The 15,385-nt window shown below is 41.2% G+C and overlaps 2 protein-coding genes across 7 annotated transcripts in view; one reads left to right on the forward strand and one right to left on the reverse strand.

Annotated features, from left to right (window-relative positions):
* Window positions 1–6,796: 6,796 nt before the first annotated feature.
* Window positions 6,797–7,901, reverse strand: LOC111536613 (translation initiation factor IF-2). The gene is given in 2 exon segments (XM_023202986.3): window positions 6,797–7,318; window positions 7,320–7,901. Coding segments are annotated over 2 exon segments (570 nt in total). The 5' UTR covers window positions 7,368–7,901.
* Window positions 6,986–15,385, forward strand: part of ACSL4 (acyl-CoA synthetase long chain family member 4) — an 87,701-nt gene continuing 79,301 nt past the window's right edge. For 2 of the 6 annotated variants that reach the window (XM_023202984.2, XM_023202985.3), the window contains exon 1: window positions 7,100–7,245. The gene's annotated coding sequence lies outside the window, so the exon portion shown is untranslated. Of the gene's footprint in view, window positions 7,246–15,385 lie in introns of all 6 variants that reach the window. The other 4 variants (XM_023202982.2, XM_023202983.2, XM_023202981.2 and 1 more) reach the window with 4 other exon arrangements.

The raw sequence follows: 15,385 nt of genomic DNA on the forward strand, positions 1-15,385 counted from the left end.
GTGTTAGCCAGGATGGTCTCGATCTCCTGACCTCGTGATCCTCCCACCTCGGCCTCCCAAAGTGCTGGGATTACAGGCATGAGCCACCACACCTGGCTGAAGCTGAAGGGTCTTTTAAGGTTAATGTGTTCTGTTCAATTAAGCTGTCTTTCCTCCCACTTTTTTTCCCAACAGAATGTTAAAATATTCTCCTGCAAAAAAACCTCCCCAGTTTCAAATACCAAACAAAAGAAATGACCTCTCTCTCTACCCAGAATCAAACCCAGGGTGAACTTCTCCCAAGAGAAGACATTTATAGCAAATACCTTGAAAGTGAATCACAGATTTTAAGAAATTCATTTTTAGCTATTATATGTATCTAATACAGACTGTCTCTATACAGGCAGCTCCCAGAATCTGTGGCTCACCTCACCTCTTTCTTTCCTTCCTTCCTTTCTTCTTCCTCTCTTCTTCTTCCTCCTCATCTCCTCTCCTCTCTTCTCCCTTCCCCTCCCTCCCCTCCTCTCTCCTCCTCCTCCTCCTTCTTCCTTCTTCCTTCTTCTCTCTCTCTCTCTCTCTCTTTTGGCCAGGGTCTCACAGTGTTGCCCAGGCTGCTGGAGTGCAGTGATGTGGTCATAGGTCATTGTAACCTTGAACTCCAGGGCTCAAGGGTTCTTCCTGCCTCAGCCTCCTAGAGTACCTGGGACTCCAGGTGCATGCTGCCACACCCAATTAATAGTTTTTTTTTTTTTTTTTTTTTTTTAGAGATGACATATCACTATGTTGCCCAAGATGATCTTGAACTCCTGGACTCAAGTGATCCTCCCGCCCCAGCTTCCCAAGTAGCTGGGACTTCAAGCATGGGCCATCACACCTGGTCTTAACCTCAACTTTTTACAAGCTTGTTTCAATGGTATCTATGAAATAGTTCAACAAATCTAATTTTGTTGCCAAAGGGCAAAAATTTAGGTATGATTATCTAGAACAGCTTAGGAATTGGTCCTCCCTAAGACTATAGTCTCTTTATTGAGCCATTGCAAATAGGCTCTATGTGAAGGTTTCCAAATTCTCTGTAGCTGTACATCACTGTATATAGACTAAATACATTCCTGAAAGGCTATTTGTAAAGCAAATTTTCCTTCAGTAAGGCTCATTTTTCTTTTCTTTTCTTTTTTTTTTTTTTTTTTGAGACAGAGTCTTGCTCTGTCACCCAGGCTGTAGTGCTGTGGCCGGATCTCAGCTCACTGCAAGCTCCGCCTCCCAGGTTTACGCCATTCTCCTGCGGGTAGCTGGGACTACAGGCGCCGCCACCTCGCCCGGCTAGTTTTTTGTATTTTTTAGTAGAGACGGGATTTCACCGTGTTAGCCAGGATGGTCTCGATCTCCTGACCTCGTGATCCGCCCGTCTCGGCCTCCCAAAGTGCTGGAATTACAGGCTTGAGCCACCGCGAAGGCTCATTTTTCTACTGATTGTCTCTTTATTCTTATTTATATTACAAAAGAAATGCCTGGTCACTTCACCTCTTTTGCTTAAATAGAAGTATATAAAGAAGTCTCTGATCCCTTTCTGTAGAGATAACAACTGTTCATTATCTGGTATAGACCTTTCCAGATGTTTGCTGCACACACATACTGTGACATATACTTATTTTTTTTCAAAATGAGAATGAATTATGTGTATCGAACTGCAAATTGCTCTTATTCGCTTAATATATCACAAACATCATTTCATGCCATTATGTTTGCATATAGATATTTAAATAATTGTGCCTCTTTTTTTTTTTTTTTTTTTTTTTACCTAACACAGTATTCCATAGTATGGATATACCATAAGGTATTAACTATATTCCTATTAATGAACACTTGAGATTTTTGATTAATTTTTCACTATTAAAATAATACTCTGGTTACTATTCCTGTGCATATATCTTTGTGTATTTGTTCAAGTTTCTCTGTATAATAGAGCCCTGTACATGAAAATGTCAAAGAGTATATGCATTTTAAATTTTAAAAGATACTGCCACATTGTCTTTTAAAAAGGCCAGGCTGGGTGCAGTGGTTCACGCCTGTTATCTCAGCACTTTGGGAGGCCGAGGCAGGTGGATCACCTGAGTTCCGAGTTCGACACCAGCCTGGCCAACGTGGTGAAACCCCATCTCTACTAAAAATACAAAAGTCAGCTGGATGTGGTGGCGGGCACCTATAATCCCAGCTACTCAGGAGGCTGAGGCATGAGAATCTCTTGAACCTGGGAGGCAGAGGTTGCACTGAGCTGAGGTCGTGCCACTGCACTCCAGCCTGGGCGAGAGTGCAAGACTCTGTCTCAAAAATAAATAAAATAAAATAAAGGGACCAAAACCATTTACACTCCTACTTAGAATATATGAGTGCAGGCCGGGCGCGGTGGCTCACGCCTGTAATCCCAGCACTTTGGGAGGCCCAGGCAGGCGGATCACGAGGTCAGGAGATTGAGACCATCCTGGCTAACATTGTGAAACCCTGTCTCTACTAAAAATAAAAAAAAATAGCGGGGCGTAGTGGTGGGCACCTGTAGTCCCAGCTACTCGGCAGGCTGAGGCAGGAGAATGACGTGAACCCGGGAGGCGGAGCTTACAGTGAGCCGAGATCGCGCCACTGCACTTCAGTCTGGGCGACAGAGCGAGACTCCATCTTGGAAAAAAAAAAAAAAAGAATATGTGAGTGCAAGTTTCTTCATATTCTTGCCAAAATTGAATATTATCAACCTAAAAATCTTACCAACTTGAAGGGGAAATTAAAAAATATTTAATAACCTTTTATATCTATTTCTAAAGTAATAATTATTCATTCAAACATATTGTTAAAAAATGTTTTATTTGAATAACAGTAACTTGGCTTGTACCAGGTGCCATGTAGGATCCAACTGAAGCAGACAGTTTTATTACAGAATTTTGGTTTGAAGAGGGATGCTTTGAATAAATATCCAAAGGTTTAATCAGTCCAATAGTCCCAGTAGGACTATTCACTCGGTCTGAGTGAAATAGTCCCATAATTATTTAAGTATAATTATGAGGTTTGTCTATTTCATAGAAGGCATTAGCAACAGGAATATTTGTAGGATTGATGGGAATGGAGATTAACTTGGAGGTCAGATAGTGATTTAGTGAATGAAGTGGCTGTAGACCACTTCTCAAGGAATTTGTCCTTAGTTGTAAAGAAAGTCACTGAATAAGTAGGAGAATCTGGAGAAAGATTATTCTGGTTCTAGCTTCCTTTTTCTCATCTGTGAAATGAAGAGGTTGAACTTGGTGATTAATAGCCATCATTTTATACACCCTTGCCATAAATCAGGAATTTTATAGGCATGATTTCATTCCCTCAGAAGAGTCTTATGAATGGGGTACCATTATTATTCCCAATTTACAGAAGAGGCTGAGGCTCAGGAAAATGTTATATAACTTGGTCTAGAGTGGTTGGCTTAAGTCCAAACCCATATGGTTTCCATCCTGCTACTCTGCATCTAAGTGGCTTCCCAGCACTAACAGTGGAAGATTTTGAGTAAGGGACCCATTAAAATTTTGTTATTTTACTGGTCTTTTTAAGAATAGGACATACTGGAAGCTTTCTGTATGTTAAAGGGAAAGGATAACAAAGAGACATTTAAGGCAAGTTATGATATTGATGACCTATCTTTTTTCATAAGATTACTGGGCTAGAATCACTACAGAGAGTGGGCAAAAATATACGAAAAGCAACGTTCTTAGAGATTCAATGACAACCACAGATTTTTCACATACTTATGGCCTTATGGATAATAAAAATATTTTGTTATTTTTGATCCTTTATAGGAAGGTTGCATAAACAATTTCAAGGATAACTGTGGAGGATTTTATTTAGGGGGGGTTGGAGTTATCTTTAAAAAGGACAAATGAGTTTCATGAGAGAAACTGAAATTAAGTTCCATTAAAATCCTGCTGTGATTTTGACGTGGACCACAATGTCCTGATGGATTAATTTAGAAAGACTTGACTCCATACAATACTGTGTCTTCCTATCTGGGTGCATTAGATGTCTGTTTGTTTTGGTGTTTCCATTAATTTAAAAACCTGAAAAATGTGCCAGAATGAAAAGAAATAGTTATTTTGAAAAAACAAATCATTTCTCAAAAATAACATTTAGATGTAGCTACTATGCCTTTGATCATTTTTGAAAGGAGTGGCTTAGGTTATTATTTATGTTCACAGTGAGATCATCTTCTGCCTAGGTTTCTGATTTCACTGGTTGTTTAACACAAGCCACTAAAGACAATATTTGGCCTGGTTGTTGGGTCTGCCAAAAATAAGGTTTGTTAATGACAAAATCTAACACAACTTGTCAATGCAAATATTATTATGAAGTCCTGCTGCTTGTATTTGGACCACAGGAGAAAATTATTATTATTCTACAAACCCGTGAAGTTTAACACGCAAAGGCTTGTTACACAGTCAATGAAGAACAGTTGTTTTTTGCCCTTCCATAAATAACTAATGCCAAGAGCAGCCTGGCTATCTGTTTCAGCTTCTTGTTACAGAATAATAAAACAGGCAAGGCCTAAATATCAGTGCCTCTTAACAGAGCTGTCCTTTAAATTCTGTTTAGCTTCTAACAGACTAATTCTCATGCTTTTAGTACTTATTACATTGTATTTTGAATCTGTCAATTGCATTGTATATTTCCCTAACTCTTGCATTTCCATACGTTTATCTACTCCGTTTCTAATTGGTTTGGTAGTCCTGGGTAGGACTCATTACAGAGGCAGCTTGATGTAGCGGCAAGCTCCCTGGTCTAGGAGTCATAAGCAGTGTAGTAGGAATTCAGGCTCTGTTACTAGTTAGTTGTGTGACTGGACAAGACACTTAACCTGCATCTATTTCTTCATCTGTGAAATAGGGATAATAATACCCTATCTTCCTAATAAACAGCGTTGCAAATGTTCTCTTTAAAATGTCGGACAGCTGCTTGGGAAATATTTTGCTCCTGGGCAGTAATTTCTGGAAGGTTTCTGATGACAAGAAATTAAGCAAGGTTTGTTTTGACTCTGAAAAAGGAAAGCTGGAAATAGCGTGGTTATACTTGGTTTCCTTTTTGGAGATATAGTTCTTCTTTCCTCTTCAACTTGGGTGCAGTTAAATGTGGAAGAAGGTGAGATGTGGTAGGTGATGAAGACAGCAAGAACTGTACACACTAATGAATAGCTTAAGTAATAAGAAATCTTGAAAATCCAAGTAGCTTCTTGGTCTGATAAACATACTTATATGTATATCATACACACATTCGTATACCAAAAAACGGATAGTTTCAGGCTATAGTGATTTCTTTCCTTTGTATCTTGTAGAGCTGGAGGAACTTCAGTAAGCTGAAGACTGTTCAGAGGAAATTACCTAATTGAAAATGTCTGGGCTGAGAGACTGACAATAAAGGAAACTGGCAAAAGTACTCTTTAATTACAAGTTCTTTTTCATCTTCATCCAACACATTGATTTATGTGCTACACTGGGTTTGTATTATGTCTATATTTTAATTCCACAACTAGACACTAACTTTGTTGAGAGCAGCGATATTCATTTCTTCAATTTCATTTGTGTTAAGCCAACTGTAGGTGATAGTGCTCTGTACATCATAGTTACCTGAAAAATGATTGCTTATTTCTGGTATTGAAACAAGATTTGATAAAATTAACAATGCAGTTAAACTAGTTGTTTGAAGTACTGAACTTTGTAGGTCAGTCTTCAAAAAGGAAGCTACATGACTGTCTTAGCAATATTTATAGGTATATTATATGTAAGTGGGTGGGTTTCTTGGAAATTGAAATGGTAATATGGCTTCAGAGTAGTAACACACAAAAACTGTAGCTCTGTGCTCTCAGCTAACCACTTTTAGTGTCACCTGGGCTGCTTATTAGAAATTCAAATTTCTTATCCCTACCCAGATCAGAATAAAAATTCCCCGGGGGGTTGTAGCTCCAGGTACCTACGTTTTAACAAGCACCCCAGATAATTGTGATGCACACTGAAGTTTAAGAACTACTCTAGCCTGTAATCTCAGGTGGTAAGGCATTTTATACACACACACACACACACACACATACACATATATACACACACAAGCAGAAATGGTAATTCTATGGGAAAATGGAAATCAGCAGGTGAAGTGAAATGTCGATTGCCATCAGGAACAGGAAGCTAGTTCACCATTACACATCAGGGAACTGGAAGAATTCTTGAGATTTAATTTTTTGGGTGATATATTCTTGGCAGTTTATCAGGGCTCATTTGCAATTATGGTCTTTCCCTTTTGAAGCCCTCAGTTCGCTGGAATTTTAATTTTAATGGCAATTTCTTGCATCTGTTGTAACAGCATTCGTATGACCAGCTTATAAGCAATGATCAGGGCTAGTAAGATGTCACAGAGCTGCGGTGACTTTTCCTTATCAGTTGGGGGTTCTTTTGCCATGAAACCATCGTGGAAATGGAAGACAACGTGAAAATCCTGAGTCCTTGTGATAATTTCATCAGTGGGAGTCAGCGGGGCTCTTAACGCAGTGAGAGGCAAGATAAATGGATGAGAGGCATCAGCTCAGGCTTACAGGAGCAAGATGTTTTTAGTCAGAGTGTTTAAGATAGCTCTCTAAACTTGGAGCAGTGAAATCCAAAAACGAGTGTCTTTTGAGGGCAGCTGGAAGATGACCCGAGGGGAACTTTTATCCTGGGGTGGAGTCCTGCGAAGCAAGCCGCAGGTGAGGGCGTGGGCCAGTCCTGCGCCTCACTGCTATTAGGCGCAAGGACATTCCGAAACACACTCAAGTACACCAGCAGCGAGCCTGACAGAAGCGGCTCGCCAGCGGGAACAACAACTTGAGGCGAGCCGTTAGACGCCTCGCCTTCCCCGCAGCGCCCCTCCCTCTCCCCGGGAAGCCCGTTCGGCTCCGCCTTTTCGGCTGACGTCCCGGGCGAGCGGGGGCGGGCGCGTGGGTGGGCCGAGCCGTCTGCAGCCAGCGATTCGGCTGGCTCTGCCACACCACCGCGCGCCCCCGCTCCGCCCGCCCCTCCGGGCGCGTCTTTTCCGGGATCGCGCTGAGCCCCGCCTCCGCCGGCGGTCCGGGTGCGCGCGCGCCGCTGCGGCTTTTTCTCTGGCCTCCGTGGCGCGCTCCTCCTCGTCCCAGCGCTAGCGGGCACGCGGTTCCTTTTTGCGAGCTTCCCGAGTGCCAGGCGCCGGCCGGCTGCGAAGACGCGGTGGGCCGCCCCTCGGGTGAGTATCCCTGGCTGGGGAGGCTGCGGCCCCGGCACCCCTGCCCTGTCGGTACCAGGGCCCCATCTCCAGGGTGGGGACTGGCTTACCTCACCTGAGCCGGGAGGAGGTTGGGTGGGCATTCCAGCTGCTGGAATCGGCTCGCTTTTTTTCTTGAGCTAGGGCTATCTATCCGCTCGCCTCCGCTGGGGCCGGGAAGATTCCCTAGGTTATAGTAACCTCCTGTGATGGAGTCTGGGGACCTCGGAACCCCAGCCTGCCTCTTCCTGCCGCTCACCGCATCCCGAGGGCTAGAAGTCATCCTCCTGATCGGGGTAGTAGGCTTTGCCACGGCCCTTTCCAGAGGAGACCATGAAGTGCTTGCTAGACCTCCAAACGACCTTTAGGATGCCCCTAAACCTCAACTCCATTTTGTCCCCTCCCAGTCGCTCTGTTAAAGAGGGCCAGGGAGTCTCTCTAGCCCTAGAGGCATCCGCCCTCTCGAATTTGAGGGATGCCCTCGCTTCCGATATCTTCCTTGCTTCCGATATCTTTCTAGCTTCCGTAGGATTAGGTATGTTAGAAAACAGCTGGATCCTGGCGACGCGTGCTTTCCTTCCTTCCCCCACCCCCGTTCTTTCTGTCTACATCCCTGCCTTCAGTGGGTGCTATATATTTAGTATGAGCTTTATTCACTTCCTCTTCCTCTCGTTTGAGTGCCCGAAAGAACTGTGGCTGATGTTAGACACAGAAAAATCTAGGAGAATATGATTCATTGTCTAACCCCATCAAGGGGTTACATATTTTAAATAAGACGTCATTTCTCCTCTTCACTCCAGCATCTCCTCCTTCAAAGGCATTTTTCACCCTCTTGAAATTAATTTGCTCTATTAGCTCTTTTCACCTAAAAAAAGGTCAATCGTCGCCCCGAGAAACAACAGTGAGATGCAAAATAAGGGTAAAATGGCATTGAAATGAATCCCTTTGAAAAAGTAAGCGGTTTGCTTTATTAGTTAATGGTCTCATCAGCGCTTCAGTTTCCTCTTCTGCAAAAATCAGTCTGTAGAACTAGAGCATAACTAAGGTTCCTTCTAGTGTTTTGATTCTAGGACCTCTAAATTCATGCAGGCTGCGTAATGCAAATTTAACCTGATTAAAGCCTTACTTCTCATAGTTGCTTGTCACTTTAGTTTTTCTTTTATTTTGTCTCTAACAAGAAAGACTTTTAAATGTTCTTGATACATAAGACAGCAGGTGGAGATTCAATGATGGTACTGCCATTGAGCATATCAATCAAGATTTTAATAATGTAAGGCCTCTTCCTTAAATTGTAAAATAGCTCATCTTTTGATTGAAACGGCTAAAGTGTAAGACATGTAAGATTCCTGTTAGAATTAACACTCTCTGCCATTTAGGTGGGGGAATGAAACATTAAACTGTCAGTATACTTGTACCTTAGAATAAAGTACCTTATTGTCCTGATATAAGAAATAATTTGACAACTAAAAATCCATGGAAGGTGTAATACAGCAATTGAAAGCTTGAGTAAATTCAGTTTTGTGGGTTTTTTTTTTTTTTTTTTTGGAAAATCCCCTATTTAAAAACACAAGTGATTTAGATTAAGATATCTCTTTCAGTATTTTTGGTAGGGGTGAGATGGGTGAAGAAAGAAGAATCTTGTTCAATTCAAAGACAAGAGAAATGAATTGGAACTCTGAAGAGGCTCAGGTTCTAGACCCAGCTGTAGTTAGATATATAACCTTGAACAAGTCACTTCACCTCTCTTAGTGTTTGCGTCTGTAAAATAAGTGTCTTTATGGCTGTTGAAATGATCCACAAGTCCCCCAATTTGAATGATATATTCTTAAAGTGAATATATATGACAAATATATATATATATATACACACATACGTGTATATATATGTATACACACACGTATATAAGGCAATTTGCGTTAAGGCTGTCATAAATCCTGTTATACCAGTTGAGTAGAATGTTTTTCTCAAAGGTTTGTGTATAGTGGTTTCAATTTAGGTATACTTAGTTCTTAATTCATCCTGATTAAATAAATTATTATATGTGAAAATCTGTAAACTCAGAAGCATTTTACAAATGTTGGGTATTACGTTAATTTCTGCTTACAAGTGAAATGTGTGTTATACAGCACTAGTTTTTAAATGTCCATGGCTTTTAGAAATTTGTAAGGGAATGGCTGGGTACGGTGGCTCACGCCTGTAATCCCAGCACTTTGGGAGGCCGAGGCAGGTGAATCACGAGGTCAGGAGATCGAGACCATCCTGGCTAACACTGAAACCCCATCTCTACTAAAAATACAAAAAATTAGCCGGGCGTGGTGGTGGGTGCATATAGTCCCAGCTACTTGGGAGGCTGAGGCAGGAGAATGGCGTGAACCCAGGAGGCCGAGCTTGCAGGGAGCCTAGATTGCGCCACTGCACTCATATACTGCCTTACAACTGTAATTGGCTAGGAACTTTAAAAGAATATGTGGGCATCTCATTCATTTATTAATTCATTCAACTGTCTTCTTCCTTCATCTGTCACTTATGTCACGCCCTCAGTACATGATGGTTAAGAAGACAAACCCTATTCTATGAGTTTATGCTTTGGGCTGATGGAGATGGTTTTGAGGCATGTGGAGAGACAGATGTACATGCAGTTTATTTTTATTAAAAAGAACAACAGTCAAATCAAGGACAAACAAAATTCTGGAGAAGTTAAGGCTCCATAGGGAAGGAAGATTCGATTCTATTAATTGTAGCCTGTAGACTCTTTGACATTACCTTTTTCTCCATCCTTTCACTTTCAATTGCTGAGCCTTTAGCAAAAATAAAAGCTTTGTTTTTCTACTTCTACCATTGGCTGGTCTTATATATTCTCTTTCCCTTTTAACTTTTTATTTTCAGATAGTTGTAGATTCACATATAGTTGTAAGAAATAATATGCTTTATCTAATTTCCCCCAATAGTAACCTCATGCATAAGTATCGTGTAACATCACAACTACAGAATTGAAATAGATACAATCCATCAACCTTACGTAGATTTCGTCAGCTTTAATGCAGTTATTTGCATGTGTGTATTTAATTCTACATAATGTTATCACGTGTAGATTCGTATAAGCACCACCACAGTCAAGATACGGAACAATTGCATCACCACAAGGATCCTTTTTGTTGTCTTTTTATAGATGTAGCCATCTCCCTTCATCCCTGACTCCTGGCAACCACTGATCTGTTTTTCATGTCCATAATTTTGTCATTTCAAAAATGCTTATATAAATGGAATCACACAGTATATAACCTTTGGAGACTGGCTTTACTTCACTCAGCGTAATTCCTTGGAGATTGGTTCGAGGAATGTACCCTTTATCAATGGCTTGTTCCTTTCCATTGCTGAGTGGTATTCCATAATATGGATTTACTGCAGTTTGTTTACCAGTCACCTGTTGAAGGGCATCTGATGTTTCCAGGGTTTTGTTTGTTTTACTTATTTATTTATTTATTGCCTATTTTGAATAAAGCTCATATGAACAGTTGTCTACAGGATTTGGTATGAACATAAATTTCTGTTTCTGAAATGCCCAAGAGTGTACCTCTTGGGTGGTATAGCACTTGCATGTTTAATTTTCTAAGGAACTGCCAAACCATTTTCCAGAGTGGCTGTACCATTTTACATTCCCACCAGGAATGTGTGAATGCTCCTCATCCTTGACAGCATTTGGTGGTGTTACTATTTTTTATTTTAGCCATTCTCATAGGTGTGTAGTGATATATCCTCCTAGTTTTAATTTGCACTTTTCTGATGGCTAATGATGTTGATCATCTTTCCATGTGTTTATTTGCCATCTCTGTATCTTCAGTGAAATGTCGGTTCATGTCTTTTGTCCATTTTCTATTTGGATTTTTTTTTAACCTGGTGAGTTTTAAGAGTTTTTTGTTCTTTTTTTTTTTTTTTTTTTTTGAGACGGAGTCTCGCTCTGTTGCCCAGGCTGGAGTGCAGTGGCGCGATCTCGGCTAACTGCAAGCTCCACCTCCCGAGTTCATGCCATTCTCCTGCCTCAGCCTCCCGAGTAGCTGGTACTACAGACACCCGCCACCACGCCTGGCCAATTTTTTTTTTTTTTTTTAGTAGCGACAGGGTGTCACCGGGTTAGCCAGGATAGTCTCGATCTCCTGACCTCGTGATCCACCCGCCTTGGCCTCCGAAAGTGCTAGGATTACAGGTGTGAGCCACTGCGCCTGGCCTTTTTATTCTTAATACTAATCATTTGTCAGGTAGTGGTTTGAAAATATGTTCTCCCAGTCCGTAGCTTGTCTTTCCAACCTCTTCACAGGGAATTTCACAGAGCAAAAGGCTTTAATTTGGATGAGGTCCAGTTTTAATTTTTCCTCTGTGGACTGTGCTTTTGGTGTCAGGAAATCTTATGAACTTTTGTTATTTAATTTTATTCCTTTCTGTTCTGTATAACATCCATTATTTCTGCAAGCTACTTGAGCATTTTCTCTTTCAACAATTTTAGAGCTCAAATATATTCTGTGAACAAGTGGCCTTAATGGCTTAGAATGTTAATACATATTCACACATGCTCTCACTATATTAAAATGGCTGCCTTAAAAATATAATGTCTACCTCACCAGGCTGTCAAATGAAACACTAAAATTTGTATTTTAAAATTAAATAGATGCATGATATGCTAAAGAGGTTTTTGGTCTCACTTTCTAAATTAAAAATATTTTGGCAAAGCTGTATCATTTTCCATCAAGGATTTTGGTAAGTAATCCAAAAAACAAATTTGTGTTCTTATTTAAATGCAAAGTCTACTTCTGCATTTTCAGTAGTGAAGTTATGATTCATGACCATGTATTTAGCACTCTTTTCTACTCACTGTTGATTATGAGAATAATGAATAAAAGATCATTGTATTTGACTGTCTAGACTGCATTTTTCCTTTTATAGCAGCTACATAACACTCATTGTAACTGTCTTTTGAAATAAGTATTAGGTTCAAGGTGATTACAGTTTTATATTTTGAAAAATGTATGTGCTCATATGAGAAGGACTTATAGGAAAAGGTTAGTGATTAATTTTGAGAATATTCATTTCTGTAAGGCAGTACTGAAATTATTATTTGTCCCTTCAGTGTTACTATATTTACTCAAATACGTGTGCAATGAGGGAAGTAGATTCTTATTTGAAAAAGATAAAACATTGGTGTAAGGCAGGGGCTGGCAAAATACTGCCTGTGGACAAATCCTGCCCACCACCCGTTTTTGTAAATAAACTTCTCTTGGAATATAGCCACATCCATTCATTTATGTATTTTCTGGCCGCATTCACAATACAACATCAGAGCTGAAAAATAGACCTTATGGTCTGTGAAGCCAGTTTTCTTTCTGGACCTTTATAGAAAAAGTTTGAGGAGGTAACCTTATAAATTGTTGATTTACACACACACACACACACACACACAAAATTTAACAAACTACCCTGACTTTTTATACCTTCTGGTTCCATTTCCAGGTGATACTGTGATTCAGGAGAGTGCATTCATTTTCTTTACCAAGTCTCCAAAGCACTGTGGTCTAGGAGCAGCAATAAGGAATGCACAGAGAATTGAGACGGTTGATTTGTTGTTAAGTGTGGGTTATTTAAATGTGAATGTAAATTTACATGTGTGGCAACCAGTAAGCTGCAGATAGACTAATATGCAGTCTATGATGTCTTTTGGAGACCCTGTTGTGAGCCATAGCGGTAATGAGAGAGCCAGGCATGGTCATGTTTTTGCTCCTGAAACTGCTATGTGATCCTTAACTACATAGTACTAAGAGCCTATCAAACTGAACTTAGACTGTTGGTTTATTATTTTGTTTGTACAACTTCCTTTCTTATAACTAAGCAGTTGACACTTTAGTTCTTTTAAGTGTTCTAAGTGTGATGCTGAAAATGGAAGTTGAGTAAAGACAGGTGGCTGTGTATTTAGAAAGTAATACATCCCCATCTCTCATCATACATAAAAATAACTTAAGGATATATTTTTAAAATCTAAGTATATATTAAAAAAAAAATCTTCTGGAAAGCATAAGACATCATAACCCAGTTAAAAAGACAAGTGATGGCCGGGCCCTGTGGCTCATGCCTTTGGGAGGCCAAGGTGGGAAGATTGCTTGAGCCGAGGAGTCTGGGCAACATAGTGAGACCCTGTCTTTACAGAAAAAAAAAAAGGCCAGGCATGGTGGCATGTGCCTGTAGTCTTTGCTACTCCAAATGCTGAAGTGGGAGGATCCCTTGAGCCTGGGAGGTCAAGGCTGCAGAGAGCTATGATTGCACCACTGCACTCTGGCTTGGGTGATAGAGTGAGACCCTGTCTCAAAAATAAATAAATAAATAAATAAAAATGAAAAAGCTTCTACATATGCAGTAGAAGCTTTAATTGACCTCCACTGACTCACCACATTGAATAATTTTTATTTCCTTTGTAAAATACAGTGTACACTGAATACTTGGTAGATCTCCAGTACTCCAGTGTGCTTGTGTACCTACCAGTACAGTAAATTTTTTTTGTTACTAAACCTGTATATGTTGGTTGTATTTGTTTGTTTGTTTGTTTGTTTTTGAGATGGAGTTTCGCTCTTGTTGCCCAGGCTGGAGTGCAATCTCAGCTCACTGCAACCTCCGCCTCCCAGGTTCAAGCAATTCTCCTGCCTCAGCCTCCCGAGTAGCAGGGATTATAGGTGCCCACCACTATGCCTGGCTAATTTTTTTTTTGTATTTTTAGTAGAGATGGGGTTTTGCCATGTTGGCCAGGCTGGTCTTGAACTCCTGACCTCAGGTGATCCACCTGCCTCGGCCTCCCAAAATGCTGGGATTACAGGCGTGAGCCACCGCGCCCAGCCATCTAAAAGGGTTTTATACTCACATTACTTTTCAAATGTAAAATCAGTGGGCCTGGAGTTAGAGAAAAAGGTCTTGGCCTCTTGGCCCCATATGGAAAGTTTGAAGCTGGCATGGTGGCTCATGCCTGGAATCCCAACATTTTTGGGGGCCAAAGCAGGAGGATTGCTTGAAGCCAGTTCAAGACCAGCCTGAGCAACATAGCAAGATCCTGTCTCAAAAAAAAAAAAAAAAAAAAAAAATTAACTGGGCGTGGTAGCACACACCTGTAGTCCCAGTGACTCAGGAGGCTGAGACAGGAGGATTGATTGAGGCCAGGAGTTCAAGGTTACAGTGAGTCATGATCACATCACTGCATTCCAGCCTGGGAGACAGAGTGAGATCCTGTCTTTAAATTAAAAACAAACAAACAAACAAACAAACAAAAAACCCAGGTCAGGTACTCGTGGGTCACGCCTATAATCCCAGCACTTTGGAAGGCCAAGGCAGGCAGATCTCTTGAGGCCAGGAGTTTGAGACCAGCCTGGGCAACATGGTGAAACCCCATCTCTACAGAAAATTGTTGTTATTATTTTTGAGACGGCGTCTTGCTCTGTCACCCAGGCTGGAGTGCAGTGGCGTGATCTCGGCTCACTACAACCTCTGCCTCACAGATTCAAGCGATTCTCCTGCCTCAGCCACCCGAGTAGCTGGGATTACAGGTGCCCACCACCACACCTGGCTAATTTTTGTATTTTTAGTAGAGATGAGGTTTTGTCATGTTGGTCAGGCTGATCTCAAACTCCTGACCTCAAGTGATCTGCCTGCCTCAGCTCCCCAAAGTGCTGGGACTACAGGCGTGAGCCACCATGCCTGACCCAAAAAATACAAAAAATTAATTGGGCATGGTGGCATGTACCTATGGTTCCAACTACTGGGGAAGCTGAGGTGGGAGGATTGCTTGAGTCCAGTAGGTGGAGGTTGTAGGGAACCGTGATCACTCACATCACTGCATTCCACCCTGGGTGACAGAGTGAGGCCTTGTCTCAAAAAAACAAAAACAAAAATTAGCCAGGCATAGTGATGCACACCTGTAGTCCCAGCTACTTGGGAGGCTGAGGCAGGAGGATAGCTTGTGCCCGGGAGGCAGAGGTTGCAGCGAGCCAAGGTCACGCCACTGCATTCCAGCCTGGGCAACAGAGCAAAACCCTGTCTCAGAAACAAACAAACAAAACAAACAAAAAAGCCCCCTCAAAATAAATCAAAACCA

Source organism: Piliocolobus tephrosceles, chromosome 12 (assembly GCF_002776525.5).
Source record: "Piliocolobus tephrosceles isolate RC106 chromosome 12, ASM277652v3, whole genome shotgun sequence".
NCBI classification, from domain to species: domain Eukaryota; kingdom Metazoa; phylum Chordata; class Mammalia; order Primates; family Cercopithecidae; genus Piliocolobus; species Piliocolobus tephrosceles.